At 50.3% G+C, this 24,401-nt stretch overlaps 3 protein-coding genes across 6 annotated transcripts in view; all 3 read right to left on the reverse strand.

The window, feature by feature from the left end:
• Positions 1–2,487, reverse strand: part of atg4b (autophagy related 4B, cysteine peptidase) — an 11,477-nt gene extending 8,990 nt beyond the window's left edge. Inside the window, exons 1-4 of one of the 2 annotated variants that reach the window (XM_030371813.1) lie at positions 2,378–2,487; positions 1,547–1,648; positions 295–366; positions 1–89 (exon numbers count right to left, since the gene is read on the reverse strand). The exon at positions 1–89 is cut by the window's left edge and continues 10 nt beyond it. In XM_030371813.1, coding sequence (XP_030227673.1) covers positions 1–89; positions 295–366; positions 1,547–1,648; positions 2,378–2,387 — 273 coding nt within the window. In that variant the 5' untranslated portion in view covers positions 2,388–2,487. The remainder of the gene's footprint in view (positions 90–294; positions 367–1,546; positions 1,649–2,377) is intronic. The other variant, XM_030371814.1, reaches the window with a different exon arrangement.
• Positions 2,488–3,131: 644 nt separating this feature from the next.
• Positions 3,132–10,344, reverse strand: boka (BCL2 family apoptosis regulator BOK a). Its single transcript, XM_030371816.1, has 5 exons — positions 10,138–10,344; positions 9,599–9,918; positions 8,774–8,902; positions 6,564–6,727; positions 3,132–4,149 (listed from the first exon to the last, which is right to left on the reverse strand). The coding sequence occupies exons 2-5, from the start codon at positions 9,822–9,824 to the stop codon at positions 4,024–4,026; spliced, it is 645 nt and encodes a 214-aa protein (XP_030227676.1). The 5' UTR covers positions 9,825–9,918; positions 10,138–10,344; the 3' UTR covers positions 3,132–4,023.
• A 566-nt stretch (positions 10,345–10,910) lies between these two features.
• The window catches only part of farp2 (FERM, RhoGEF and pleckstrin domain protein 2), a 38,557-nt gene continuing 25,066 nt past the window's right edge, over positions 10,911–24,401 (reverse strand). The window contains exons 14-27 of one of the 3 annotated variants that reach the window (XM_030372531.1): positions 22,717–22,853; positions 21,929–22,018; positions 21,425–21,558; positions 21,033–21,114; positions 19,978–20,215; positions 19,151–19,281; positions 18,554–18,622; positions 18,377–18,466; positions 16,793–16,875; positions 16,577–16,695; positions 15,992–16,155; positions 14,260–14,367; positions 13,572–13,723; positions 10,911–12,805 (exon numbers count right to left, since the gene is read on the reverse strand). In XM_030372531.1, coding sequence (XP_030228391.1) covers positions 12,724–12,805; positions 13,572–13,723; positions 14,260–14,367; positions 15,992–16,155; positions 16,577–16,695; positions 16,793–16,875; positions 18,377–18,466; positions 18,554–18,622; positions 19,151–19,281; positions 19,978–20,215; positions 21,033–21,114; positions 21,425–21,558; positions 21,929–22,018; positions 22,717–22,853 — 1,679 coding nt within the window. In that variant the 3' untranslated portion in view covers positions 10,911–12,723. Of the gene's footprint in view, positions 12,806–13,571; positions 13,724–14,259; positions 14,368–14,753; positions 14,894–15,991; positions 16,156–16,576; positions 16,696–16,792; positions 16,876–18,376; positions 18,467–18,553; positions 18,623–19,150; positions 19,282–19,977; positions 20,216–21,032; positions 21,115–21,424; positions 21,559–21,928; positions 22,019–22,674; positions 22,854–24,401 lie in introns of all 3 variants that reach the window. The other 2 variants (XM_030372530.1, XM_030372529.1) reach the window with 2 other exon arrangements.

The raw sequence follows: 24,401 nt of genomic DNA on the forward strand, positions 1-24,401 counted from the left end.
GTGTCTGCAGACCAGGGCCTGGCCCAGGATCATCTGCCCACACCGGAGCATGCATCCCCAGCCGGTGTCCGACGTCGGACCGGTACCCCCTGGGGACCACCGGGGAACACAAACATATCGCATTTACATTCAGGGCATTTAGCAGAAGCTTTGATCCAAAGCAAAATTACATTTGTCAGAAGAAAGAGAAACATCTCTACTAGAGACCTAACTAATAATTGTCCGTCGTATCGAATAGATACTTAACAAATAAAAATGAAAACGTAGAGATCATTAACCTCTTTTTGAACTCACCGATTGGTTGGAAGTTTTTTCTGTACGTGAACCACAGTCGCGACGTAACGTCTGAGAGGATGTCATCCCTCTCTGCACCGGGAGCAGGAACAAAAACACAACGACATGGTCACAATTTAAACCTTTTGTTGCAGAGACCGATCCTTAAGGAGCAGGTAGGGGTTAGACAGTACAGAGACAGGCCATTAAGGAGCAGGTAGGGCAGTCATACTCAAGTAGCGGCCCGCGGGCCTTTTGTGGCCCGCGGGGTGTCTATTAATGGCCCTCGAGCTGTTTTGAAAAGTTTTTTTAATTATTAAAAAAAAAAAAAAAATCGTGCTGGGCGCTCTTATTTTGAAACCGCGCGCCGCGATCTCAATACGAGGCTGGGGGTTGCAACGATAAACAGATAGCACTCTAGCCCACAGACCGCTCCAGCCCTCCCAAACTCGAGGCAGACAGTCCATCTCAGCAGCAGTCAAGGCCGATTTAGGGTCGTTTTAGACGCAGAGACGTGAGCACGTAATTTACAGAAGGGACTTGTTTTAGACAAGTTTTGATTTACGGTTCCTTTAAGGTTCCTTAAGGATTGCGCGTGTTGCAAGGGGATTCTCCGCCAGAACAGTAGGGGGAGCAACGAACGAATCTGTGGGCATGGAAGTGGAAATCGCTGGCTTGTTTATATTTATAATTATCATAATTCGTTCTTGTGTTTTCTTCTTCTCCTTCTTCAAAATTCTTCATTTGCTTCTGTCACAGCCTTTTAAAAATGGCACTATTATGCTGTAAAACCGGAAATGTGAGACTCCTGAAAGGATGTGGTTAGCTGGCCAATCACAGTCTTTGCGAGCTGCGTAGGGCCGTAGTGTTTTAGTCGCATAGTCAGGAATTTTGGCCGACGCACTTAAGCACGTAAGGGGGGATATTTTACCGCGCAAGGGGGGGTTATGTATCTTACGTGCTTACGCGTTACGTCTAAAACAGAGCATATATCGGCCTCAGTCACACGTATACAGACCGGCCCCTTGAGTCACTGAAAAAAAAAATTGTGGCCCCTCATCATTTCTACTTGAGTACCCCTGAGGTAGGGGTTAGACAGTACAGAGACAGGTCATTAAGGAGCAGGTAGGGGTTAGACAGTACAGAGACAGGTCATTAAGGAGCAGGTAGGGGGTAGACAGTACAGAGACAGGTCATTAAGGAGCAGGTAGGGGTTAGACAATACAGAGACAGGTCATTAAGGAGCAGGGAGTGAGCATCTTAACAGACCCACCTGTGAGTGCGTTGAATTCCTTCCCTAAGATCCACACGGGATCTGAGGTCTCTGGAAAGTCTTCGAATTCTCCAAATCGAAGTGTGTCGTACGTCAACGTAGCTGTCAAAGAAAAGCCCACAAATCGCTCAATTCACATCGTACCACCTTATTTGGCACGTGAACAGCAGAAAATGGTTGACAACACAAAACAAGTGCGGGATCAGGAGACGTCTAATAATGCGTCATTGTTTGGACTGATGTCACTGATGGACGGCTGGCTGCTGAGCCGGGCGGTGACGTCAGGTTCTCCACCATAACGTGACGTCACGACGATCACCATAGAGAAATAAGTTTATTGTGATCATATCAGAAAGTTGTTCCATCCACCAGCAATATCCAGCTTCTCGCCAAGGCCAGGACCTTTAATCTGACCCTCGGAGGAAGTTATATCGACTATTTTGACTCTGATGGCGACAACATTGTCTTGTATTACTCAATCCCTCCCAAGGACAGCTGTCTCACACCCTGAATCTCACGTTTCGAGGGGATAATCATGGCTGATTGTGTCTGTCTGCTGCCGATCTGAAGACATGCAATGTTCGGGGGATGATATTTAAAGCGCTGTTCGGTCACTGGGATGTTTAAGGCCACCTCACGCTATTACAATGCTAACGTGCTAACGACGCTAAACACAGCAATAACGTGCTGTGTATGGTCGGGATTTTGCGACGTTTGGTGTCAGGGATTGAGGTTTATTCGCATATGTAACGTACGGATGCTGTTAGTATGTTTAAATACAAAAAAAAACGATTAAAAGCCATTGTTATTGACGTGGAGATCCTGCCCTACCTGCGTCCATCCCGATGGTCTTGTTTGTTATGGCCCTTGCACTCTGAACCTCTCGGCCAATCAGAGGGCGAGCTCTGCTGCGGAATTCAGAAAAGGAGGCGGGACGTGCGCTGTTCAGCGAATAGGAGGTTGTTTTTTGGGCGGAGGTTAGTTTTTTGGGATTTCTTAAAAATGCTACGTTTACAGAACCCTTCAAAAAACTATTGTAATTATAATAATACAAATACATGAATAGAAAAATACGTATTTCTTTTGACCAATCTGCAAAATAGAAACACAATAAATACGTACAATTATATTTTAAAAATACATATTTTCTCTTACTTGAAGCTTTTATATTTTTGCTACGGACTATGAGTTTCTCTCGGTAAATAAGATAAACGGTAAACGGATCCGTCCTCCCGCCCCGTGACTTCGGTTCACCGATTGCGTCACACTGTGTCTGTTGAAATCTAAAAGTTCTGCCCATGCTTTTATTTTTTTAATACAGAATAATCAATCTGGTGTCTTTCCTCATACGATTTACAATACAAAATGCCATTCAAAAAATCGCTACATTTTGAATATGAAGGCCTGCTACAATAGGCCTTTTTCTGCACCAAAAAGATAAAATATAAAACGGTTAAAAGAATTGCATCTATTGATGGAGACCAACTTTCTGAACATATCCTTGGATGTGGCCATTGCATGTACACACGGTCAACGAACTAGGAAACAAATTTGCATCCCGTTGAGGGACCCAAGGATATGCAACCACAGTCCACAGCAGTTTATTGCATTAAAAACAATTTATTTCCTATTACATCGAGTGCTTCATGCCAGACCATCGTGGTTTTATTCACAGGGTACATTCTACTCGTTATACAAACGTAAATATTAAAGTGCTTTATTTCTGTGGCAAGCGTTTATTAGACTGAACTAACGGGAGTCTGAACTAACCTCTCTCTCACTCCGTGAAGATGTGAAAACACATGTGTAGCCTATGTAATACACACAATTGTACTAAAGAGTGTAAAAAAACGTGTGCCTAGTGGCATTAACGTGGCTCGTGTTTTCACTTCTAAATTAGACTCATTAGAGATCCGTTGATCAAATGCTCTTGGCTTGACGTGAGTGCTTTCATGGGAATTGAGCCGCTGTTTGGACGACATTTCCAGGAACATTGTCCGCACATTTCTGCCGCCAGGGGGCGCCTCGGTCGCTATGCAAAGCATGTGTGGCGTCTAATTTTAGAATCGCACAAAACAACACTTGCTTTGTGTTTTTTCAGCAATGCCAGATTCTTATTGTAGAAATATGTATTCATTATATCCGTTAATGGTATAAATTAATACAAATCAAAACAACCTTAGAGATGGTTACGGGATCCGTTAAAAAACGAAAACAACAAACAAACATCTTCTGAACAAACCGATTATTTCATGCGGTTCCCAAACGTCTTAGTCAACACAAATGCTGTCCAAAAGAGTCGTGGAGAGAAGGCAGATCCAGGTGTGTGAGCGTTTGAACACGTCGCGGTGCGTCCATGTAAACAAGCAGGTTCTCTGGTGTAAACGTATCCAAACACATGCTCCCGTTCCCAGGAGGCTGGCAGCTGGCCGACCGACCAAACCCAGTCCTCCCACCGAAGTGCCCTGGAGCTGGGCTCACTTCTCCCTCAGCAGGTAGAACACCACCGCCTTCAGGTACTGGCCACAGGTGCTGGCGGCCGACACCAGCCAATGGGCTCTGAAGCTGGGGTCGGTGTTGATCACACACTTGGTGACGTCCACCTGGGGAGGGGGACGGAGAGGGAGCAGTCAGAACCAGAGGACCCAGGACACGGAGGTACTGATCAGTGTACCTCACCCCTCAGCCCTATACCTGGAGCATCAGAGTCACTGAGAGGCGCTCCGGATAGTGCGAACTGTCTGTTGTTAGAATCTTGAAATGACAACGTGCATTTAAATGAAATACTAAATACTAAAGCATCTCAAAAGGCTGTCTGATCTACCGTGCTGTGATAGAAGCATGTTAGAAGATACGTCACTGAAAAACAGTTTGGGGTTGATCAAAAAACTGTTTGGCAGTGTGCTACTTTCAACAAATCTAACTTTACATACATTTGAAAACAGTTCTCCAAACATTCTTATATGTTGTCCAACTCCATTTGGTAGCTCCCATTCGAGGCGGGCTCCCTAATGTTTATTAGCTGTACTTTTAAAATGTCCTCCTGCTCTGGAACACCTGAGTCATGTGAGGTCATGTGACCGGGCCAGGTGAGGTGCGCTGCCCTCCACCACATCTGGGACCTTCTCACAGGTAATAAAGCCGACAGCAGGAGGCTGCTGACACAGCCCCCATCCCACCCCTCCCCTCCTGGCCTCCTGTGTCCGGGAACGACTCGGGAGAACTGACCAATCAGGATCGAGTTCGGTGTAGGACATGAACTGACCAACCAATCATGTTCTTAGAGATCTCATGAGGCTAGAAAAAACGAACCAATCAAGTGTCAGTTCGTTTGAAAGACGAGAACTGACCAATCAGGTTAGTGAGTCGAATGACCTCACTGGTGCTGACAGAAGAGTCTCAGACGGACAGACAGACCTTCTGTGTTCCGTCTGGTTACACAACTCCCTGCCCTCATTAGCCCTCGTTAGTCACAGGGACACTAATTGACACACGTCTACACAGAGAGACACAGGGCAACCGGTGCATTGAATCAATCAGGGAGGGTCTTGGGAGAGAGCGATGACGTATCATGACTCCCCAGACAGACCCGTGTTTCCATGTTTCACTGCGGCCGCTCTGACCTCTCTGCCCTGCTGCTCAGCAACAGATGGTCTGGACCAACAGCACTGGACCCCAGCCCGCCTGTGGATCCACTCATCTGTTCTCCTCATCTAACAGAGACTCTCTGACTCTGACTTAATATGGTGTTCACGATAGACGTGAAATGATCCAGAGCTATGCAAACACGCCATTGATAAGCTATGCGGTCTGCTTGAGTCCATGCTAAGTCAGTAAAGGATTAATTAATTTTGGCAGCCAGAGTTCTAAAGCGACCTAGATCAGGGGGGGAAGAGATTCACAGCTGACCCAGCGTTCCTAGGACCCTAAATGGGAAGATGAGATGATGAACCTACTGGAGGTCAGGTGACTGCGGTCTGAACAATTACTCCAACTTCAAAGAGCAGAATTATGGGGAATGTCTGTAGGAGGTTATTATTGTAAGTCTGTTATAGACTGTTGTGGACTCGTGGGATTCAAATCAAATCTAAAGTAAAAATACTTTGGAGCAGCTATGATTTAAGAGCCTTTAGAAATTAAATTCATTATACATGGGGGACTGTTTGAGCAAAAAGGGATCCGTTAATATTGTGGGTGCTCTTTATAGTCGGTAGTGTATCAGTACTCCCCTCTATCTTTCACAGTCGCCCCATTGTCCGGGGTCCTGGCAAGACAGATCCTGTAAAGCCTTTGATTCTCTCCTGACCCAAACCATTCCATAAACTATAAACATCTTCCTCTGTAAACCCTGGCTGATTTGTGCTAGGCTCTCTGGGAGTCTGGAATGCACTTTGTTGAGCTGTAGTCTTGTTATTGCATTGAGAAAGCACTTTGAGCAGCCCCGTCTGCTCCATCCCTAACCTGGTTTCCTCTCGGACTGCTGTACCCTGCACTGTTGAGGGTCTTAAACGCGGTTTTGTTTTTTGTAGAGTTGGTCCGACAGCGATGCCAGTATTGGAAATTCCTCCGATAATGCCTAAAATGCTGTATCGGGTATCGTCGAGTACGCAAGTCTATGTGCCGATCCGATACCATCACATGACATTAATTTACTACACAGGCAGAGAACTTCAAACACTGCAGTGTTACGCTGCGGTCGTTAACAGTCAGAGGTGGAAAGTCAGAACGGGAAACATGTCACCTCCGATCTACGTCGTGTGTTCAAGCTACCAGGTCGGGAAAACATGGATGCATTGACGCTTAACTACAACAATACAAATGTATATCAATTATAGATTCTAAATGTAAATGATCCAGTAATGGAATTAAGGGAGCTCTTTCTGTCCCTCAGGGGGTCTAGAGTTAGAGGGGGGGTCATAGATATACAGCTTGTGAGACTGTCCCTGTGATTAAGGGCTGTACTAATACAATTGAATGTAATTGAATTTAATTGAGGATGTAATTAAGTTCTCCTCACCCATCCCCCGCGCCTCTTCAGCCAGGGGATCAGGCTCTTACGGACGAACTCCCCCATGCAGTCCACGATGGTGTGGACCATGGCGGGGTGGCCATGACGAACGCAGTCCACCGCCAGAGCCCCCGCCACCGCGTACAGGGAGACCACCTTCCCCCACGTCACACCTGGGGGGGGCACACACACACATAGATAGATGAAGACACACACATAGATGAACACACACATATAGATGAACACACACACACACACACACACACACACACACACACACACACACACACACACACACACACACACACACACACACACACACACACACACACACATAGATGAATACACACACACATAGATGAAGACACACACACACAAAGATGAACAAGCACACACACACATACATAGATGAGGATGCACACCCACACACACACACACACACACATGGATGAAGACAGGCACACACACACACACACACACACACACACACACACACACACACACACACACACACACACACACACACACACACACACACACACACACACACACACACACACACACACACACACACACAGCACACAAAGTAATAAACAATGCAACAACATCCACCAAAATAGTTAAAATGTTATGATTATAGTTTTGGTTTCAGTACAATTATTTCATTTCACTTTTTTTTCTCTGTTTCAGGAAATGTTGGTTTGCTGTTTACTAGCATGCTTTCGTTTCAAAATAAGAGCGTGCTTTTGGTTTGATAAGGCTGAAGCTCTAATCTGCTCTCCTCCACAACTTCCTCAAGGAGGATCTCACCTCCAGGACAACTTAAATTCAACACTGTGCTGGCTTCCAGTTTTGTGCCAAGGAAACTTGAGTTAATTTAATCGTGATTAAAGTTACTCTAAAATAACTAATGCAACTTTAAAGTTATCATGCTTTTATTTTGCCAATCAAAACACTCTTTAAAAAGCAGTTTTAAAAAAGGTAGTTATAATTGTGTTGTACTCTTCTCTGAGTGTTAATGTTTGTGTGAGTGAGTGAGTGAGTGAGTGAGTGAGTGAGTGAGTGAGTGAGTGAGTGAGTGAGTGAGTGAGTGACTGAGTGAGTGAGTAAGTAAGCATGTGTGTGTGTGTGTGTGTGTGTGTGTGTGTGTGTGTGTGTGTGTGTGTGTGTGTGTGTGTGTGTGTGTGTGAGTGAGTGATTGAGTGAGTGAAAGTGTTTGTGAGTGAGTGTGTTTATTTAGTTTATCTCTTTGTTATGCTGGGTCCTAATTCTCTGTTTTCTCCTCAGGGACTGTGTGCGCGTGTGTGCATGTGTATGTGTGTGTCTGTGTGTTTGTGTGTTGTGTGTTGTGTGTTGTGTGTGTGTGTGTGTGTGTCTGTGTGTGTGTGTGTGTGTCTGTGTGTGTGTGTGTGTGTGTGTTTGTGTGTGTGTGTGTGATCTCCTCTGTGCTGGCTCCAGGGTGGGGTCACAGCTGTTGTCATGACAAACCACATAGAGGAACAGTTTACCTTATAAGGAGGGGCCCTCCAGCCCCCCCCCCCCCCCCCCCCCCCCCCACCCCCCTTAATTTTAATTCCCGTAAGCCGGATAAAGTGAAACCAAACAAAAGCAGCCTCCGTTCACCCCGGGAGGGGAAGTGTGTGCTCCTACACAATAAAAGTGAAGTGTTCTCAGGTGTGCGTGCGTGCGTGCGTGCGTGCATGCGTGCGTGCGTGCGTGCGTGCGTGCGTGCGTGCCCAGACGGGTCGCTCTGTTCTTTCTCTGTAATGTTTATTCGTTCAGCAGTGGCTCTACAGGGAGTCGCGGAGCAGACAGGGGTCAGGGGTCGTTACAGCGTTACCCCTAATGTCTTATGTTAGAAAATAGCCGAGAGAAATGGTTCCCTTTACGGGGTCTATAAAGGGAGAGGTGGTGTATTTAATTAGTTAAGGGTCCACACAGGTAAAGGTGTCTTTAGTCAAGGGTCCATCAGCTAAAGGTGTGTTACCGAGTTAAGGATCCATACAGGTAAAGGTGTGTTTAGTTAAGGGTCCACACAGGTAAAGGTGTCTTTAGTTAAGGGTCCATCAGCTAAAGGTGTGTTACTGAGTTAAGGATCCATACAGGTAATGGTGTGTTTAGCTAAGGGTCCTTTCAGGTAAAGGTGTGTTTAGTAAAGGGTCCTTACAGCTAAAGGTGTGTTTAGTTAAGGGTTAAGGGGTGTCTTTCTCCAGACGTACCTGTGGAGAAGATCTCGGCGGCGACGGCTAGGAAGGCGTCGGACACGATGCTCTCGGACGCCACGGTGATGTTCAGCTGCTTCGCCACGTTACGGTAGATGTTCGGGCGCAGGTATTCCAGCTCATCACCTAGCAACAACAACGACAACAACGTTTTCAACATGGGCCCCTTTGTTGTTCTCCCATCCGTTTCTCCTTATCTAGATCTTTATGTGGTATTTGTCGGTTGAAAGAAGGCTAAATCAACACAGGCACAATACTAATCGAAGACAGAGTCAGGTAGGTTAGAGGGGAATGAATCACAGCAGAAACAACAAGTTATCGTTTACTTCAACGGTTACTGGAAAGATGAGCAGGAAATGTGTTTTGGACGGTAAACAGGATTTTTAAAGCTGCACCAAAGCTCCAGGAATGGTGAGGAGAGTGGTTTTGGAGGGGTGCGATTAGTCAGAGTCCAGCTCACTCGGGCCGGTTCTCTCTAATGCCTACTCCAGCTTTCAGCGTTATGACTTCTTCAACTCGATGAACGACATAATATTTTGAACGTGTTAGATCTAGTTCTATTGCCCATCGTTTATGGATATCAAAGTCTGCATCTTGGACCATGAAAAAAAATGTATACTTCCTTTAGCGGACTCTTGGCACATTCTGGGTTGCGAGTTAAAATAAGTGCATTCAACCATTTTAAGTCGCTTTGGATGAGTAAATAAATACATTAAATGTAAGTCTGCGGGTGAGTGGGTGGCACATGCAACCCCTTCACATTCTGATTGACCCCTAAGTGATCCTGGACGCCCAAAGTGAGCCCCCGCCGGGTGGACTCACCTAGCCACAGGATGACCGACGAGGTGTCCCCCAGCGCGCTGCCGCCCGACGCAGACAGCCCGTGGTCCGGCTTGGTCCAGCCGATACCGGCCCGGTTGAGTCTGGAGTGGATGTAGTCCCTACACAGCGCCTTCGCCTGGGACACCAGCTCCTTATCGGTGGGCGAGCGGTCAAACACGTCCATCACTTCGGCCGCGAACACTGAGGAGCGACGGAGCATCTCCATGCCACTTTCATCCGGATAAGGTGGTGTCGGTCCGCCTCAAACCCCACCCCCCCGACACCGCGTCCGACACAAGGAGAGATTTCCAAGGAATCCCCTGCGGGATACAGAGGAATTCAAACCGTTTAACAACATAACAACCCATAAGCATGTCCAATATGCCGACAGCAGTCTACCAACTAGGCTATGATGGATTGGTTGAAGTTATGTGCAAAGTCCTGCGGGATTCCACAGCTGCTGATCCAAGCGCTATGAACTCACCACAACTCACCACGACATTACGCAGAAGCCCACTCCATCAATAAAGCCCCCTTACCGTGGTTAGCAGTCCACATATAACGTGATGGTCAATATTATAACTGGATGATCAATGTGTCGTCCGCTGGTCCATTAAGAAGCTATGAGCGGACTTCGGTCATGGAGGTGTGATCCGTCTGGTCTAGCCTTGCAGCCTTTCCTTCTAGGGAGCTCATTGTGAGCCCTGAGAGGCGGGGATACCCCCACGGTCCCCGCCCTCCTCGGCTCATTAACTACATCGTGGACTCGGTGCTCGGAGTTCAGCGCGGATTTGCTCGTCGACCACGCCTACGCGTAAAGTTACGCGCGCTGTTTCTGATGGAGGACTCGGGTTCTCCCAACGGCTGAGTCACTCGCACTGAACCTCGCCGAGCAACAATAAAAACCAGTCGTCATGGAAAGGAGCCAGGGACATTGACCAGAATACTGGATTCCACCACACCCTTTTTCGGTCGAAAACAAACCGGCTTTTACCTCGGAAATTAATCCGGTAATCTGGTCCCTCCCCGCTAGAGTTGTCTGGGCAAGTCAGGCTTTGTGTCTCCGGATCAGAGAGAGTGAACAAAGACCACCATCTATCCCCAAGTGTCAGTCCTGTTTAGTCACTTCTTTGTGGTTATTTCGGTTGCTTAACAGTGACGTTTGCAAAAATGGCAAACCGACCTTTTTAGAATGTATTCACATGTAATTCACATGTAATTCACAGACCTCCTGCCCGCAAATATTGTGTTTGACCCCTAGGTGAAGCCATCCTGCAGAATCATCCTTATTAATTATAACATCAAACTGAGGAGCTGCGAGAAAAACGTTATTTTATTTGCTGAACAATGCAGTAACACAAGGCATGACAACAGATCACAAGATCATCATTAAACATTTTCACAAAAGTTTGGATGCTTGAGAACTTCAGCCGAGGTGAGATGAAGGTTTGGTTAGGGTGTTATTTTTACACCAGCTAGGCAAATAACACACACACAATGAAATATTCCAGTTTTCATTGAAACATCATAATAATACAGTGGTTCACGTCATTCAGCATCCAGCTGTGAGCAAAGACCTTAGATCTTAACCGCATTTTATATGGCGGGTAAAATGTCTCGTCTCTGTTTCACTTCATAAGAAATCGACAAGAAACATGAAGGAAACACTGCTTAGTTTGTCATCACATCATCTCCACACAGACCCTCAACAAACAATAAATTAAAGAGGTTAAAGACATGAACAACTTTATAGGTAAAGAGCACCAGAACATTGAACTGGATTACAAGTTAAGCCATAAAGTAAACTCTTGATTATTTACTCTGGCAGCAAAGCCCTGCTGATTGATCCCCATCCATCTCCCAGACGATTGATGCATCTTCAGCAGAATCCCTTCATTAATGTACCGTTGCTCCATAAGCAGAAAAATACATCTCCCTTTCACACACAAGACTGGCCTCAACAGTTAAATAAGGTTGAAAAACAATGCAATGAAAAAATCAAACAGTTATACTATCGGTGGTAATGTCATCTCTACTCTAGCCTATACAAGTTTGCTCTCCAAAACAGACCCAACTATGCATTGTCCGTCGGAAAATAATCCAACGGTAAGAAAAAAACAAGTCAATTTTCCACCACTTCAGACTGAAGCAGGCTTGTATACTTCCCTCAAACCCTCCCTCAACTCTGCTGATCCCTCTTCCGTCGACGATACTTTAACTTTCTAAACACACTTTCACTTCTGCCCTTAAACGAGGACACTGGTGTGCTCCTCGCACCTCCCTCTCAACCTTCTGTTCCTCTTCCTCACTGCGCCCAACTCTCCCGCCATTCTACATGACAACCGCCACTTAGCATGCAACGTGCTAACATGCTAACGCCACTTAGCATGCAACGTGCTAACATGCTAACCGCCACTTAGCATGCAACGTGCTAACATGCTAACCGCCACTTAGCATGCAACGTGCCAACATGCTAACCGCCACTTAGCATGCAACGTGCTAACATGCTAACCGCCACTTAGCATGCAACGTGCTAGCATGCTAACCGCCACTTAGCATGCAACATGCTAACCGCCCCTTAGCATGCAACATGCTAATATGCCAACCGTCTCTTAGCATGCAACGTGCTAACATGCTAACCGCCACTTAGCATGCAATATACTAGCAAGCTAACCGCCACTTAACATGCAACGTGCTAATATGCCAACCGTCTCTTAGCATGCAAAATGCCCACCTCCCGTTAGCATGCTGCTCCCACGATATAATAAGAAGCTTAGTGACGCCAACATGCCTCCATATTCTCCCAGCCTGAGTATCACACTTGCCTTTTTACCGTCTCGATACACACCTCGCCCTAACCCCTCGATTACGAGGGAATAAACCTCACTCAGGACACAGCTGAATAAACACTCATTTATTCTACACAAGGCGAGTAGAATGTATTCTTCAGAACGTCCCAGGGTCCTTTCAGCCAGCGGTGGCCCCCAGTGGGTGAGCCCAGTGGTTCCAAAGTCTTTATGGTCGTCCGGGGGGGCCCCCCTGCACCCTGATCCCTTCATCACCCCCAGCGGCCCGGCTCCCTTCCTGTTGAGCTGGGCGTGTCACTTCCTGTTAAGCTGGGCGTGTCACTTCCTGTTGAGCTCGGCGGGGACTCTGGGAACGAGGAGGGTCATCCTCCCAGCTGCACTCCTGATCACCTCCATCCACCTGGAGACAGACAGACCGACGGACAGGTGATAGACAGGTAGTCAGACAGACAGGTAGTCAGACAGGCAGGCAGAAAGGGAGTCCGACCGTTAGAGACAGACAGTATGAGTCTGATACAGATAGAGAGCAAGACAGGCAGACAGACAGACAGACAATAAGACCGTGGGAAACAGACAGGCATTCAGGAATGTCTGCCTCTGTTTCTAAACAAACACAAGTGATGAAGATAAGAGGGACAGACGCAGTGAGTTACATTAGAGTAACTACGTACATAGAGGGACTCTAGTCAGTACATATATAGAGGTTTACACGTTGGGGACCAGACCCCTGTACCCGGGGGGGGGGGGTCTCTGAGGAGACTGGGTTTACACATTGGGGGCCAGACCCCTGCACCCAGGAGGGGTCAGAGGAAGTTCACGCTCCATAACGTGATTCATAGGAGACGTCATCACATAAACTCCCAGGAGGACGGAGAGCCACCATCCATAACACAGACAGACACGCAGGCCTCAACAGAACCCGACATGACGGACTGACGAACAGACACACAGTACAGGAAGATGAATCAATGGCAGGGAGACAGAAAACTAACTGGGACGGACCAGACTGATGGACAGACACACACCAGTACAGACTGGTCCACACAGAGACATCAGTACAAACGGGTCCACACCGTCACCAGTACACATTGTTCCAAACAGAGAGACACCAGTACACACTGGTCCAAAGAAACACAGTGACACCAGTAAAAGGGGGGGGGGGTTACCTCTCGAAGGTGTACTCGCTCTCCGCTCTGAAGAAGTACACGTGGGACTTGAACTGCAGCTTGAAGACGTACTCCTTGTGGATCCCGTCGACCTCCTCGGGGGTGCTGACCGTGTAGCCTAGCAACGGGAGGCTGGCCAATGGGAAGTCATCCTGCACACAAACAAACGCCCAGGCTACTTCAGACCGAGGACTTTGTACGGGCGGACATTGCAGGGGGTGCGACTCCCAGCCCAAAGGTCCGGGGTTCGATGCCCGACGTTCCATCTAACCTACCTGCTCCTGAATGACCGTTGAAAGAATCTGAATTCAGGTCAAAGCGTCTTCTAAATCAGTGGTTCTCAATTATATTTTACTAGTGTACCTCCTCTTAGATATTTTTTCAGCTGACTACCCCCTTCACCGGCACAAACATTTGTCGGAAAAAAAACTTTTTTTCTTGGGAACATTTCTGGTTACTCCCTGCAGTACTCCAAAGTGCCCCTAGGGGTTTTGAGTACCCACATTTGAGAACAACTGTTCTAAATAACTGAATAATGATAATAATAAATAATAGCATGCAAGCACTGCCTCTACAGTGAGCTCAACACTGATCCAACACTCATGGGTAAGGGTTACTACAGGTCGCTCTCTGATCGAGTGCAGCCTTCTGATAACAGAGCAATGAGAACATAACACGGAGGTCTGACCTGGTGGGTCTTGTAGAAGAACAGGCAGAAGTTGGTGAAGACCACCCACAGCTTCTGCCAGCCGTTGCTGTTCTTGAACTTCCTCAAGAGGTACCCCGACAGCTGGTTCTAGACGGGTCAGAAACAAAACACTGAAGGGCTGGGAAAGGGCACGAGGCATTTAGCTGCGTAATCACTGAGATTGTGAAAGGTGTGTGCGTGTGAGAATGAGTGAGACAGAGTAAATGTTAGATAGTGTGAGTGTGAGAGCACGTAGCTGTGTATGTGTGAGTGAGTGAGTGAGTGAGTGGGTGAGTTGGTGTGAGAGTGCAAGTGAGTGAGTGAGGGAGGCGAGAGTGAGGTGGAGGTTTCACTAATGAGCCCTGGGCCCTAACGAGCTCTGGCCCCTAAGAACTCTGGCCCCTAACGAGCACTGCCCCCTAACGAGCTTTGGCCCCTAACGAGATCTTGCCCCCTAACGAGCCTTGGCCCCTAGTGGCCCCTGGCGTGGGTACCTGGGTCATGCGCAGGTAATCAGTGAGCGAGAGGTTCTGGTTTCGGTACCAGCACACGTGCGTGATGGTGTTGGGTCGCTGCCCCTGGCCAAGCAGGTAGCGGGGGGGCAGCTCGGGGGAGACGGACGGAGAGCCGTACACTGAGGAGGGGGCGGGCGGGCGAGGCAGACACAGAGGGGTAGAGAGAGAGAGAGAGAGAGACAGAGAGACAGAGAGAGAGAGACAGAGAGACAGAGAGACAGAGAGAGAGAGACAGACAGAGACAGAGACAGACAGAGACAGAGACAGTCAGAAAGAGCGAGAGAAAAAGGCAGAGAGAAGAAGAGCGAGAGGCAGAGCGAGAGACAGACGGGAGGAGAGACAGACGGGAGGGGAAACAGGCCAACGTTAGCGTGTTAGTACTCTGTGTCAGGCTGGTGCGAACACAAGAGGAAGAGCAAAAGAAGAACACAGAGATGGTCATCATCACATCTGTGAAGTGAGGCGGTTAGAGTCAGGAAACCGAGCCGGGCCACAGCGGCTCTGTTTACGCTCCGCAGGAAGTGATTAAAACATCCAGAGGAAACTAGAAGGAGGGAAGGATGAAGTGGTTAGAACTGGTTAAGACACGGTCAGGTCGACCAATCAGAAGGAGGAGAGAGGAGAGGGAGGAGGTGGTGGAGGAGAACGGGGGTTAGTTCCCGGATCAGACGATGCAGAGAAAAAGGATCCACCTCAGGTGTGTGAACGCGGCCACATGTTCCAAGAGGTTTCGAGGCCTCGAGTCACGTGGTCTCTTGTCTCACGGTGATGATGTCATCTGTTCAACCCCTACCCCCGCCCCGCGGCTGCAGGTCGTTCCGTTTCTCTGCTCTGAGCGCCACCGGCTTAACCACATTACCCACAGCCCGGGCGTCTCCCCAGCATTCCACACGCACACACCGCCCTGCTGCTATCGGATCGGACCCCTCCCAGAGGGTCCATGAGCAGACAGAGCCAACGTGACGGGTGGAACCACGGGGGTGGAGGTGGGGGAAGCCTTATCATGATCCCTTATCTTACTGGGGTTGGGGAGATCTTTAAGGGTGACTATCTTATCTTAAGGAGGTTGGGGAGGAATGGGCGTGTTTCGGTGTGACTGCTGGGTGGAGGAGGAGGGTGCATTGCTATAAGGCTGCTGGCCCTGGGTGGAGGAGGAGGCGGGTGCGTTAGTATGAGGCTGCTGGCCCTGGGTGGAGGAGGCGGGGGTGGAGGAGTACCTCCACAGCCAGGCTGTGATCGGACATGGACACGCTGGTGTTGCGGTGCCAGCAGACGTGCAGCGTGGTGTTGGCGCGGTGGTGCGCCTGCTTGTCCAGGGAGCCATGAGAGGAGCTCATCTCGTCCTCCGACTCCTGCTCCACCGACACCTCGTCAGAGGACCCTGCAGGTGGAGGAGGAGGAGGAGGAGGAGGAGGAGGAGGAGGAGGAGGAGGAGGAACAGGATATATGGAGAAGGGGGGCAGGGTTGAAGGAGGAGGATCTGGACAGCCTATCCGGAGCCAAAGAGCAACCAAACACTTAAATCACCAACCAATCACAAAGAACTACTCCCTTAATTCTTGGGTTTCTATCGGCTCAAATGTGATGGCACACAGCCGTGATTCTGATTGGCCCAAATTAGCACATGGTGATATTCCATCACGTCGATTGGCTGACGTTGGTTCTAGTGTTTGGTCACTTTAAGCGTCGTTCCCCAGGAATGCAGAAGCATTCTTGTCATACAACAGGCGTCCATGTGACACAACACAGTGAAAGCCATCAAAGGGAACCTCCCGGGTTCAGAGGTCAACCAACGGTCTTACGGTTGGAGCGATCCCTCATCCCCGCGTCGAAGAAGATGTCCGACTTGTCGTTGGACGACTTGGACATGTTGATGGCCGTGTTCAGATCCTCGATCCACTTGGACATCTCCATCTTGGAACTAAAGGGAGACACCCAACACAACGTTCAGCAGGTGCTCCTCAGTCTTCCTCTGAAGAGACTTGGTGATTTGGGTTGTGAGACGATCCGGTTCTGACCTGGCCGCCACCACCACGGTGCGCTGGGCGGAGTAGATGGTGAAGCAGTGGGGGACGGACCACTCGCTCTCGCTCTCGTCCACCTGGAGGACAGAGGCCACCATGTACTTAACGTAAGGATAAAAGCGTCTGCTAATTGCCCTAAATGTAAAATTTAACAATGTGATCAACTCATGTCCCCTAACCCCAAGCCCTCCAAAAGGACCAGGAGAAAAACCTCTGCCGAACCCGGGTGGAAGGAACCTTAAGGGGCCCAGGTGGGAGGGACCTTAAGGGGCCCAGGTGGAAGGAACCTTAAGGAGCCCAGGTGGGAGGGACCTTAAGGGGCCCAGGTGGGAGGAACCTTAAGGGGTCCCAGGTGGGAGGAACCTTAAGGGGCCCAGGTTGGAGGGCCATGAGGGGAGCAGCTTTCAGGGGGGCCAAAAATCGTTTCCTTTAAACAAGGAGGCAGGCCTTCACGATAACGACATCTAGAGCTCAGAGCGACACTGATCTGAGATCTCTGCCTGCGGTGGGGCTCCTAATCAGGTCAAGGTGTAAAGAGCCCTTTGACTCGAGAAATCCAACCAGTGGTTCAGCGCCCTCTACGGTCAGACCTGGGCTACTGCAGAGGTCTCTGGTCGGACCAAAGGGGAACTATCAGGCAGGTTGCAGCAGTACTGGTTTCAAATGTCAGGACACACTGACCAGACCAGCCGGTTCAAGGTCTGTCTATCGGTGTTCTGTCCAAGTGTGTCTCTTGGCTGGCTCAGGTACAGCTCTGGCAGTGTGAACAAACCCATAACATGAATTGGTTACAACCACCCTGCAGGACCTACAGCTCTTCTTAGAACCGAGCCCTCTTCTCTTCTTAGGAACATACCATAACTCACCACCCTGAAGAACTTACAGCTCTTCTAAGGAACCGAGCCCTCTTCTTAGGAAAATACTATAACTCACCACCCCGCAGAGCCTACAGCTCTTCTAAAGAGTTTACAAGCAGATTATGAATTGAAGCACACCCCAGGGTTGACTCCATGAAAATCATTCTTGAGATACCTGTTAGGCGTGTGCGTGTGTAAAGGTGTGTGTATAGACGTGTGTGGGTGTGTCTTACCGGTGCATCCAGCACAATGATCTGCGTCCGGGAGTAAAACACACACATGCTATGTTAGCATAGCCTAGCCTAGCATGCCTCTACCTGTGATAGCCACTAGCTGTGCTAGCCACTACCTGTTCTGGCTGCTCACTGTGCTAGCTGCTACCTATATTAACCCACATCAATGTGTTCAAATACAGGTTGGACTGACATGTTCTTCCTGTAGTTAATCATTGGTTGTCGCCCCATGTCACTATTCTACTTCGCTGAAAGGTAAAACACAAATGGATTAAGCCAATTTTGCAGCAATACCACACCGGGGTCAAAATAGTAACAACTGAACTATAATTGAAGTCCTCCACCCCTCAGTAAAGTAGTGCAAGATTGTTTCGAGAACATCAAGTTCAGGCTTCGAGGCCTAAATGAAGAGATGATAAAGTGTGTTTGATTAAACATATTTGCGGTCCTGTTTCAGAGAGGGTCAGAGAAGAACGTTCTTCACTCACGATCATGCCGTGCAGAGGGAGCTGTCCGTGCACTTTGAACTGGTTGGTGGCGGTGACGCCCTTGCTGCTGTAGAGGAGCATGTCTGAGAACTGAGGAGAGAGAGGAACAGGGTCACCTCACGGGGAGAAGCTTCTCATCAGTCAGACGTGCGGACGGAGGAGGCGTTCTCCACGCACCAGGAAGAACATGCGCTGCTGAAGACCCTTCTTGGTCAGCTTGTACAGACAGCCCTCCCGGATGAACTCCTGCGGGAGCAGACGAACAAACATCACCCGTTAGAGCGGCATGATCACACAGAGGGCAGGACGAAGGAGTTCAACTCACAGCCTTAGTTGTGAAAAATCGTACTTAGCATTGTGTATTTACATTTAGGGCGTTTAGCCGACGCTTTTAGCCAAAGGGACTTTCAGTAAGTATATTTGTCTGAAGAAAGAGACCAACAATATATCGCTGTCAGTGCAGTAAGAATGGTCATAGAAACAAGAACCAAGCACTAACAATTGTTAGGTTAACCCATTCCCCGTATCTCAAGATAGCTAGGATAAGACGCTACACCATGCTAAGTACTAGAATAGTAAATAGTAATTAGTATGAATCGATGAAGGAATTCATGCTCATTGAGTTGGATGCAGACATGGAGTTGGCAGTGAAGGAAACACACACGACTTCACATGGATGCATTATCTCGTTATGAATCAGTGAATAAACAGAAGAACGTCTCCGTTCCGGCTCCTCAGCGCCCTCTAGTGGTGGGTGGGCGTCACGGCACTCACCCGGCCGGGGGAGGTGAGGTTCTCCACCCCCACCAGGTCTCTCTGGAGCTCCGTCAGCTTCTGGAAGTTCTCCAGACGGATCAGGCTGCTCTGGAGCTGCGCCGCGATCTGCGCCACCTCCTTCAGCGCCTCTGCAGCCAATAGGGTGACAGAACCGAGCCCCAGATTGGTCGATGAGAACCAATCAGGAGGCAATGGGAATGGAATGTGTTGTGGGCTTCAGTGGCTGTCTCTGTGTGCGTCTCTGTGTGCGTCTCCGTGTGCGTCTCCGCGTGCGTCTCCGTGCGTGTCTCCGTGCGTGTCTCCGTGCGTGTCTCTGTGCGTGTCTCTGTGCGTGTCTCTGTGTGTGTCTCTGTGTGTGTCTCTGTGTGTGCATCTGTGTGTGTGTGTGTGTTTGTGTGTGTGTGTCAATTTGTGTGTCTGTGTGTGTGTGTGTGTCTGTGTGTGTATGTGTGTGTCTGTCTGTGTGTGTCTCTGTGTGTGTCTCAGTGTGTGTCTGTGTGTGTGTCTGTGTGTGTATGTGTGTGTCTCAGTGTGTGTCTGTGTGTGTGTCTGTGTGTGTGTCTGTCTGTGTGTGTCTGTGTGTCTGTGTGTGTCTCTCCTCACCGTGGTGGTCCGGGTGGTCCTGGGGGTAGTGTCTGTCTCTGTGTGTCTGTGTGTGTGTCTGTGTGTGTGTGTGTATCTCTGTGTGTGTGTGTGTGTGTGTGGGTCCTCACCGCTGCAGTCGTGGTGGTCCGGGTGGTCCTGGGGGTAGTGTCTGTCTCTGTGTGTCTGTGTGTGTCTGTCTGTGTGTGTGTCTTTGTGTGTGTGAGTGTGTGGGTCCTCACCGCTGCAGTCGTGGTGGTCCGGGTGGTCCTGGGGGTAGTGTTTGCTCAGCCGCTCCAGGATGAGCTTGAAGTGCATGAGCCTCTGGATGGGCTTCAGCAGGAAGGTGTTGAGGGGCAGGTAGCACACCTTCTGCAGCTCGAACTCCTTGTACACCGTCTCCAGCTTCTTCACGCGCTTCGACGCCTTCTCCAGCTCCGTCAGCACCTCGTCGTGCTTCTGCAGGTAGCCCGTGAACTCCTGGGGGCCAGAGGGCGCCGGGTTAAGGACCAGCGGGTGGAGGTCTGGGTAAAGGTGGACCAGCGGGTGGAGGAGGTCTGGTTAAAGGTGGACCAGCGGGTGGAGGAGGTCTGGTTAAAGGTGGACAAGCGGGTGGAGGAGGTCTGGTTAAAGGTGGACCAGCGGGTGGAGGAGGTCTGGTTAAAGGTGGACCAGCGGGTGGAGGAGGTCTGGTTAAAGGTGGACCAGCGGGTGGAGGAGGTCTGGTTAAAGGTGGACCAGCGGGTGGAGGAGGTCTGGTTAAAGGTGGACCAGCGGGTGGAGGAGGTCTGGTTAAAGGTGGACCAGCGGGTGGAGGAGGTTTGGTTAAAGGTGGACCAGCGGGTGGAGGACCGGTTAAAGGTGGAGCAGCGGGTGGAGGACCGGTTAAAGGTGGAGCAGCGGTGTGTTTAACGTCAGCCGCAGCAGGACCACGGGAGGTCACATGGTCAGCTACAGACACATGCCATTGGTCGCCGTCCCACTTTGCATGTGACCTTATCAGGTCATGCTCCTCAGAATGACGTCACACATCGTGTGGACCAATCAGAGGGCTCACCTTGAGGGCGGTCACAGTGGGGACCAATCAGAGAGCTCACCTTGAGGGCGGTCACCGTGGGGACCAATCAGAGAGCTCACCTTGAGGGCGGTCACCGTGGGGACCAACCAGAGAGCTCACCTTGAGGGCGGTCACCGTGGGGACCAATCAGAGGGCTCACCTTGAGGGCGGTCACCGTGGGGACCAATCAGGGAGCTCACCTTGAGGGCGGTCACCATGGGGACCAATCAGAGAGCTCACCTTGAGCGCGGTCATGTTCTTCAGCATGACGTCCCCGATCCTCTGGTAGTCGCCCTTCACGTGGGCGTTGGAGCGCCCCTCCCTGAGGAAGGTCATGTGACACGTTAACGCTCCTGATAAACATCACGGTTCACTGAACACTGGATTTACGTAACGGGAGGATTCATCGTACAAACGCACGGGCAGGCCCTGGGGTCAGCTGACCCAAAACAGGTTTCATGGTGAGCTGGGTCTGTGTTACCGACCATAGAGCCAGCCTGAGGCCAGGACAGCTGACCTCAACCAGTCAACCAAACATAGTGAACGTGGTCTGGACCCACCATAGAACCAGGCTCTGGTCCAGTACTGAACCTAGGGAGAGTGAGGGGTAGTGAGGGGTCAGTGGTACCCACCATAGGGCCAGCCTCTGGTCCAGCTCCTTCAGGAAGCCGCGGTGGAACTCGTAGATGGGGTCGATGTTGGAGAACAGCAGGGTCATGAGGCCCTCCGGCATGGCGTTCTCCTTGATGACCGCGCTGCGGAACCACTGGGGGGCCACACACACACACACACACACACACACACACACACACACACACACACACACACACACACACACACACACACACACACACACACACACACACACACACACACACACACACACACACACACACGATTATAGTAGACCTCTCAAAACTTGGAGTTTAACGTTATGATGATTATAAAGACTGATACTAATTGATAATATACTAATATAGAATAATAGTCACGCTACAGTGAAATGTTTCAGTAGGGTGAGGGTTAAGTTTTCTGACTGTTCGTGCTTTGGGCAATGTCAATAAAGCTCTTTGAAATTAACTGTGAGGGAGGGTGGAGAATGCCATCCCATAATAGAAGGAAAAGCCCCCCCTCACCACGGTGATGACCTCCAGGTCCTTCAGGTACGTCCGCTCCGTCGTCAGGATCTCCTTGGCGATGAAATACGCTTTATCAGCTGGGTACCGCTGAGAGGGGGAGAGAGGAGAGGAGAGAGAGATAGGGGGAGGGAGAGGGATAGGGGGAGGGAGAGGGAGAGAGGAGAGGGGGAGATGGAGAGGGAGGGAGGAGGAGAGGAGGACATGGAGAGGGAGAGAGGAGGAGAGGGGGAGGGAGAGAGAGGAAGAGAATAAGATTGGTATTCAAGCAGCCCTCCAATGTAAACCAAGGCGGGGGGAATGTGAGATACGCTGCGTGAACGATAACACCAGAGCTGAACTTTAATTTCCTGTGTGTCTCCCACCGGGCGTCTTGTGGCTCCAGAGCACTGCCTCAGGGGGGAGGGAGGGGGGGAGGGAGGGGGGGAGGGAGGGGGGTTCACAACACCAGGTCCAAACCTCTTGAGTTTAACCGCATTCTCACCAGAACCCAGAATGAAAATAAAGCGGGTAAAATAAAATAAATACAAAGTAGAGCCGGTGAACTCAGTGTGAGGGGGGGGGGGGCACAGTGATCTAGGGTCAGGGTGGTGGGGGGATCAAGGGGGTGAGATGAGGTGAGGTTGGTGCACCCCTGATGGGGGGGGTCAAGGAGGCAGCGAGGACAGGGCAGGGAGGTGTTGGTGGGGCGAGGGGGTCAGGGTGGGGTCGGATGGGGGGGGGGGGGGCAGGCTCCAGGGCAGTACCTTCCTCCTCCCCTCCTCATCCTCATCTAGCCGTGGGCCCACCTGGGAGGCGGGGCCGTGGGGGGGCGGGGAGGCGTGGCCCGGGAGGCTGAGCGTGGACATCTGGAAGGACGGGGAGGCGGGGCATAGGGGGTCCTTGGAGCTGAAGGGCGACAGCTGGGGGCTGTCCACCGCCGTGCCTGAAGAGAACGCACAGAGCGGACGGATTAACACCCCCAAGCAAAACACTACATCGATTAATTAACACATAATAAATGTTCCGCAGACTAGATCTATTATTTAACCATGAGGAGGAAGTAGATAATTTAGAGACCATTTATGGTGATTATTTCATTTGTTAACACGTCGACTGGAGGATCAAAGACTTTGTCTGTAAACCAGTTTGGGAGTAGAACCGACCAACATTGTGTCCCCAAACCACTGGAACAAGCCCAGTCAACCACAGTCCCTGGTGCTATGAACCAGTACACAAACTCACACGAAAACACGGCACAGAGCTTCAAAAGACGCCGGAGTTGTTTTAGAATTCTCCTCTTATAAAACGCTCCTCTTCTTCGTTCAACTTTCTCCTACATTGTTTGACACACTTTTTTTTCCCTCCCTCCCACACATGGATCAGATAAGAAAGCAGAGACGTGGCCACAGACCAACGCAGGTAATGGGTCCCACATTGACCTCCTCTGTTGTTTCCAGTCAACGCTCTCCCAGAAGGAGAGCCTGCCCCTGGAGGAAGCAACACTCCCAGCAGATAAGAAGCTCCTGCTTCCAAAACATCTACAAGTTCTCCGCTCCAGCCAAACGAGACGGAACACCAGAGAGACAACCGCCAGAGGCGATCAACAGCTGGAGTGAGTGGACCACTCTGATGGGAGAGGAGAGGGGGGAGGAGAGAGGGAGAGGGGGGAGGAGAGAGGGAGAGGGGGGAGGGGAGAGAAGAGAGGGAGAGGGGAGAGGAGGAGAGGACAGAGAGGAGAAGGGGAGAGAGAGGGTTAGGAGGGGAGGAGAGGAGAGGAGGGGAGAGGAGAAGAGAGGGGAGAGGGGGAGAGGGGGAGAGGGGGAGAGGAGAGAGAGGAGAGAGAGGGTTAGGAGGGGAGGAGAGAGGAGAGGGAGAGGGGAGAGCAGGAGAGGACAGAGAGGAGAAGGGGAGAGACGGGGTTAGGAGGGGAGGAGAGGAGAGGAGCGGGGAGAGGAGAAGAGAGGAGGGAGAGGAGAGAGAGGAGAGAGGAGAAGGGGAGAGAGAGAAGGGGAGAGAGGGTTAGGAGGGGAGGAGGGGAGAGGAGAGGAGAAGAGAGGGAGAGGGGAGAGAGGATAGGAGAAGGGGAGAGAGAGGGTTAGGAGGGGAGGAGAGGAGGGGAGGGGAGGGGAGAGGAGAAGAGAGGGAGAGGGGAGAAGAGAGGGGAGAGGAGAGAGGAAAGGAAAGGAGAGGGGAGGGGGGGAGGAGGAGAGGAATGGAGTCACGCGGTGACCCGGAAATAATTCAGAGGACGAGGAATGCAGCCGGCTAGCATGGAGGGTTTGTTTACTCTGCGTTGCTAAGTGGCCCAGGAGGATGACACATGGGGAAGGGGGGAGACTTGGCACAGGGCCTGCTTAAAAAAACACACACACACACACACACACACACACACACACACACACACACACACACACACACACACACACACACACACACACACACACACACACACACACACACACACACACAGAGACACACACACACACACACA

The sequence above is a fragment of the Gadus morhua genome, chromosome 12, assembly GCF_902167405.1.
Source record: "Gadus morhua chromosome 12, gadMor3.0, whole genome shotgun sequence".
NCBI classification, from domain to species: domain Eukaryota; kingdom Metazoa; phylum Chordata; class Actinopteri; order Gadiformes; family Gadidae; genus Gadus; species Gadus morhua.

Excerpts from the sequence above, each read along its gene's own strand:
- boka (XM_030371816.1), bottom strand. The coding sequence starts at position 9,824 with ATGGAGATGCTCCGTCGCTCCTCAGTGTTCGCGGCCGAAGTGATGGAC. Across the intron at positions 8,903-9,598 it reads GTCGGTCATCCTGTGGCTAG|GTGATGAGCTGGAATACCTG; the intron begins GTGAGTCCACCC and ends TGTTGTTGCTAG. Across the intron at positions 4,150-6,563 it reads TGAAGAGGCGCGGGGGATGG|GTGGACGTCACCAAGTGTGT; the intron begins GTGAGGAGAACT and ends CCCCCTCCCCAG.